This window comes from Belonocnema kinseyi, chromosome 9 (assembly GCF_010883055.1).
Source record: "Belonocnema kinseyi isolate 2016_QV_RU_SX_M_011 chromosome 9, B_treatae_v1, whole genome shotgun sequence".
Classification (NCBI taxonomy): domain Eukaryota; kingdom Metazoa; phylum Arthropoda; class Insecta; order Hymenoptera; family Cynipidae; genus Belonocnema; species Belonocnema kinseyi.
The window spans coordinates 103,952,279-103,957,773 of record NC_046665.1 but is presented as its reverse complement, the minus strand read 5'-3'; the positions used below and the strand labels follow the sequence as shown (position 1 = coordinate 103,957,773).

The window sequence follows — 5,495 nt, the reverse complement described above, 5'->3', positions numbered from 1 at the left end:
GATTGAAGAAACTTTAATGTTTAATGTGTATTATTTACAATAATTTTAAAAATTAAAAAATATTTTGATTGCAAATCGATAAAATTGAAAAAAATTTCATTATAATTCCTAAAAAGTAGAGAATTATAAAGTGAAAATATTTATAATTAATGGATTTTTTATTGTAAATCTTTAAAATTTAACTAAGGATTTCAAAACTAATGTTCAAAATATAATTTTCCACTATAAACATTTCAAATTAATGATTTTTTAATTGTACATATTCAAAATTTAATCATTTGAAAAAAACTTAAAAAAATAAATACCTTTAAATTATAAATCTTAGAAAGTGCATGATTTTTATTCAATATTTTCAAAATGCAAGATTCGAAAATTTTTAACTGAAAACTCTTGAATCTAATTTTTTAAATCATTCAAACTTATAAATTTCCATTTATATACATGTTCTAAATTGAAGTTTTCACTTATAAATAAGATTAAAGTATGTATTCAAAAAATTCAAAATCACGTCATTTCAAACTACAAACATTCCAAATTAATGACCCTTGAATTCTAAATATTAAAAATTTTAAAAATTAAATTGAAAATTGTTAAAATAAAAGAATTTTTATTTTAAATCTTCAAAATTAAACTATTACAAAGAAAGAAACAACAATATTTATAATTACATAGTTCAAAATTGTATACATTAAAAATTGAAGAATTTCAATTGTAAATTATAAAGATGTTCAAAATATTATTTTCAACTATAAACATTCCAAATTAATGAATTTTTAATTGTAAATGTTAAAGATTGAACTTTTAAAAAAACGTTTAAAATTACGTACCATTACAATAAACCTTTTATCTAAAGTATATACATTAAAAATTAAAGAATCTTCAATTAATAATCTTAAAAATTGAAGAGTAATCAATTGTTATCCTTAAAAATTGAATTATTTAAAAATAGAAATAGAAGCATTCAAAATTATACACTTCTATACTGCACACACTAAAAATTAAAGAATCTTTCATTTCAAATTTAAAATTTGAAACCTTAATTATGTTCCAATCTATATTTTCAAAATTTAAGAATTTTTTTACATCATTTGAAACTAAAAACATCCCACATTAACGAATCTTTAATTGTAAATCTTAAAAATTAAACAATTTTGAATTACAAATCAATTAAATTGAGGAATTTTGAATTGCAAATTGTCCCAATAAAAAATTTTAGTTTTTAAATTTTCAGAATTGAACTATTCGAAAAAATTTCCAATATACATTATTCGAAATCATAAGCATTAAATATTCTAAATTTTTATTTCAAAATCTTTATTTGTAAATCTTCAAAATTGTAAAATTTTAAATGGTTAACCTTTAAAGTTTCAGATTTTTAAATTTTAAAACATTACAATTAAACATAACGCACGTATTAAGTTCTTGATTAAAAATAATGTAATTCTAATGACTCACATGTTTACTTTCTGTAATTTGGAAGATTCATAATTAAAAACCCTAGACTTTTCATTTTCAAAACCTTAAAAATTAAAAAATCTTAAATTGTAATCGTTAACATTTAAAAATTTTTAATTGTAAATCTTTAAAATCCAACTATCGCAGAAAAAAAATTCGTATTACATTATTTTAAATTATGCACATTGACAATTGTAGAATCTTCAGTTGAAAATCTTTTAAATTGAATATTTCTCCCTCATAAATCTTTTTAATTGAATTATTGAATCTTAAATTGTAAACCATAAAAACTAAAGTATTTTCAATTGCAAATAATTAAAAAATATAGGATTTTTCATTCTGTATTTTGAAAATACATATTTTTTTATAAGATATTAAAAATTATGCAAGATATGAGTTTTTAAATTTTGTAATTCTTATGATTTACATTTGAAATTGCTTTAATTTAGAAGTTTTAGCAATGATAACTCTTGACTTTTGATCTTCCAAAAAAAAAGTTCGAGATTACATCACTCAAAACTACCAAAATTCTAAATTAATAATTCTTAAAAATGGAAGAATTTTATTACAATTAAAGAATTTTTTATTTTAAATCTTCAAAATTGAATTATTTATAAAAAGCTTCTATATAAAGACATATATAGAGACCTTCTTCTATAAACCTTCTGATATATTGCTTTTATTCTACTTCAATATTATTATAGATAATTAGATGCATACATTGAGAAACAGCTTCATTAATTCATTTTAAAGACATTTGTTAGTTGGAATTTTTTATATAAGTACTAAAACAATATGTTAAATCAAAAAAGTGAATAAAATTAAAATAAATGTGCGCAACTAAGAATTTCTTTAAAGTCCATGTTTCATTCTCAGGTTCATTTGAAGTTTCTAGGTGGTGGCATTTGAGGTGCTGCCATGTGAGCTGGTGGCATGGGGCTACTGGTGGTGGTGGTGGTTGTGGTGCTTGGAAATCCAGCTCCAGATGAAAAAAAAAATCATAAGAAATTAAGTGAAATTTAAGAAACTTAATAAATATGAAGTCAAATTATTATAATAAATTATTGACACAATCTGCAAACAAATTTAAAAGTCTATAGATCCCAAAATTTAAAGATAATTTCGAATACAAAACTTGATGATAGTTTTCAGTATTCTAACAATTCCTAGATAGTCACAAATTATTTAATTTATTGTTCTGAAAATTCAAATATAAAATTTTAAATATAATTGATATATATTTATGTTGATAAAAATTACCAGGAGTGAGGCCGCTAGTGAAATTCCATGGTGCTGGGCCTCCTGGTGGGCCTGGAGGTCTTCCACCTGGGGGTGGTCGTGGGGGAAACATATCCTGATAAGAAATTAATAATACGTTAATTAAATTCATAGAAAATAAAAAATTGTTATAAATTTTATCTCTTATTTACTATTTATCCGGCCTAGATAGAAAAAGTGCTCGTTAACGTCTTATGCGCATGTGCATTCGTTATTTCTCCCCATGCGCCTTGTCGTTCATAAGAAAACTCGAAAACTTTTTACGGCCGAACGTGAGTTTGCAATAACGAAGTCTTTTTACGGCCGAGCTAAAATTTGCAAGAACTCGGCGTAACTGAGTTATTGCAAACTCACGATCGGCCGTAAAAAGACTATTTATGATTTGATAAGATAAACCTTTAGAATATATCAATTCCACTAAGTAAACAAATTTAAAGGTATGAACAATAGTTGAATATATTGTTATAAAAAGAGAGTTATTAATTAAGTTTTAATTTATAAACTTACGGCCCAAGCGACCACAATCATACAGATGAATGCAAACAACGAAGTAACGAACTTCATTTTTCACTGACACTAAATGTCACATTTGTCAAATGTGGGCCTTTTTATACAAAATGACATTACAGTGACTGAGTTTTATTACTGTAATACTGCCTCTAATAGCTTTCGCAAATTTTAGTTTAAGTAAGATAAAATCTGTAATGAGTATGACAATATCCATAATTTCAACCGTAATTATACATTCTAGCCTTTTCTCGAATTTTTATCTACAGCAGTTAAAAAAAACAATAATAATGCTATATTTCAAATAAATAATTAGGCAGTAAAAAAATACGCTTTAAAATTTTAATAGGCGTCTGAAGAGAAACTTACATTATTTTCAACAAAATGTATCTCTACTGCACATTATTTTTGAAAATAACAAGAGTTAAAATATAGTGGAAGTAAGCGACATGGGCCTAAAAAATAGAGTTTCTTAAACTCTGTTTAAATATATATCACCAAAAATATTAGCTGAATGTTTTTATCAAACCTTTCATCTGTAATTTGATATGCTATCTGAAATTGAATCAAAAACTTAAGGCCCAAAAAATGATCCTAAACCATAAATACCAAACTCTAGTCCAAAATAATAGGAATCGAAATATAGGAATAAAAACTCTATGTCCAGACCCTAAGATCCAAAATCATAACGAAACTGAAATTTTCTATATGGATTTCAAATTTTTGTAATTTATTTTAAACAAACCAAGCGTTCGATCAAAAAACCGAGAACGCCTTTGGATTCTTCTCGGAAATATTCCTAAACGCTTTTGTTTAGCAATTTTTTAAACAATTGCATAATTTGTTAACGTTTTTTAATTTTTATAAACAAATGTATTAATTGGACAAGAAACCTGACTATCCAATCAAACCCCACAAGTAAAAACGCCTTGGAGACTTTTTTCAAATAATTGCTTGAACAGATAAAATGTTGCAAAGCTTTAAATTAACAAAACAATATTTTTAAACATTTTTCTACGTTATTCAACATAAGCGTCATAATTTTGTCATTGATTATAAACAAAGGTTCCGACTAAAAAAAGTAAAACGCCTTTAGATTCGTCTCTAAAATATTAAATAGTGCCTTTTTATGAAATAATCAAATTTGGTGTGTCATTAATTAATATATTTGTTTAAGAGAATTTCTGCACTTAAAAAAATAACTTAACTGTTTTGAAAATGATTTAAAAAAAGCGCATTTAGATATTTCCGAAACGAATGCAAAGATGTTTTTGGTTATTCGATTGGACCATTCTTTTGTTTATAATAGTTTGAAATTATTAAAAAAGGACATAATTCATTTTAAAAATGGGTTTGAAAACATGGAAGGACGCGTCTTTTGTTTATGATGCTTTGTGAGGTTAAAAGTTATTAAAAAGCTACTTAATTGTTTTAAAATTGGTTTTAAAAAATGCATTTAGATATTTTCAAAAAAAAACCAAAGGAGTTTTCGTTAGTCTATCGGACCCTTCTTCTGTTTATGACGCTTTGCAAAGTTTGACATTTTAAAAAAATCACTACACTGTTTTAAAAATTGTTTTAAAAAAAAGCGTATTTGGATATTTCCGAAACAAAAGCAAAGGTGTTTTCGGATGTTCGACCATACCCTTCTTTCGTTTATGATGTATTGCAAATTTGAAAGTATTAAAAAATTACTCAATTGTATTAAAAATGGTTTAAAGAAAAGCGCATTTACATATTTCCGAAACAATACCAAAGTTGTTTTTGGTTTTTTGATCGGACCCTTCTTTTGCTTATGTTGTTTTGCAAAGTTTATAATTATTAAAAAGTTAGTTAGTTGATTTAAAAGAACTGTTTAAAAAAAACACATTCATATATTTGCGGATCAAGACCGACGGTGCTTTTGGTTTTTCATTCGGTCTCTTCTTTTGTTTATGATGCTTTGCAAAGTTTGAAATTATTTAAAAAATTATTTAATTGTTTTAAAAATAGTTTTAAGAAAAGCGCCAAAATTGTTTTTGGATTTTCTATCGAACCCCTCTTTTGTTTTTTATGAATTTTACAGTTTGTTTTTGGTTTTTCGATCGGACCCTTTTTTTGTTTATGATGTTTTGCAAAATTTTTAATTATTAAAAAGTACTTAATTTATTTAAAAATGGTTTTAAAAAAAGAAAAGCGCATATAGATATTTCGAAACAAATCCAAAGGTTTTTTCGGTTTTCCGATCAGACCCTTCTTTTCTTAGTGATGCTGTG

The 5,495-nt window shown here is 24.7% G+C and overlaps 1 protein-coding gene across 1 annotated transcript; it reads right to left on the bottom strand.

Moving 5' to 3' along the window:
* Window positions 1–2,295: 2,295 nt before the first annotated feature.
* Window positions 2,296–3,375, bottom strand: LOC117180929 (protein ALTERED PHOSPHATE STARVATION RESPONSE 1-like). The gene is made up of 3 exons (XM_033373568.1): window positions 3,241–3,375; window positions 2,716–2,809; window positions 2,296–2,434 (listed from the first exon to the last, which is right to left on the bottom strand). Exons 1-3 carry the CDS (start codon window positions 3,295–3,297, stop codon window positions 2,334–2,336), a joined length of 252 nt encoding a protein of 83 aa, XP_033229459.1. The 5' UTR covers window positions 3,298–3,375; the 3' UTR covers window positions 2,296–2,333.
* Between the last annotated feature and the right edge of the window lie 2,120 nt (window positions 3,376–5,495).

Excerpts from the sequence above, each read along its gene's own strand:
- LOC117180929 (XM_033373568.1), bottom strand. The coding sequence starts at position 3,297 with ATGAAGTTCGTTACTTCGTTGTTTGCATTCATCTGTATGATTGTGGTC. Across the intron at positions 2,810-3,240 it reads TGATTGTGGTCGCTTGGGCC|GATATGTTTCCCCCACGACC; the intron begins GTAAGTTTATAA and ends ATTTCTTATCAG. Across the intron at positions 2,435-2,715 it reads CACTAGCGGCCTCACTCCTG|CTGGATTTCCAAGCACCACA; the intron begins GTAATTTTTATC and ends TTTCATCTGGAG.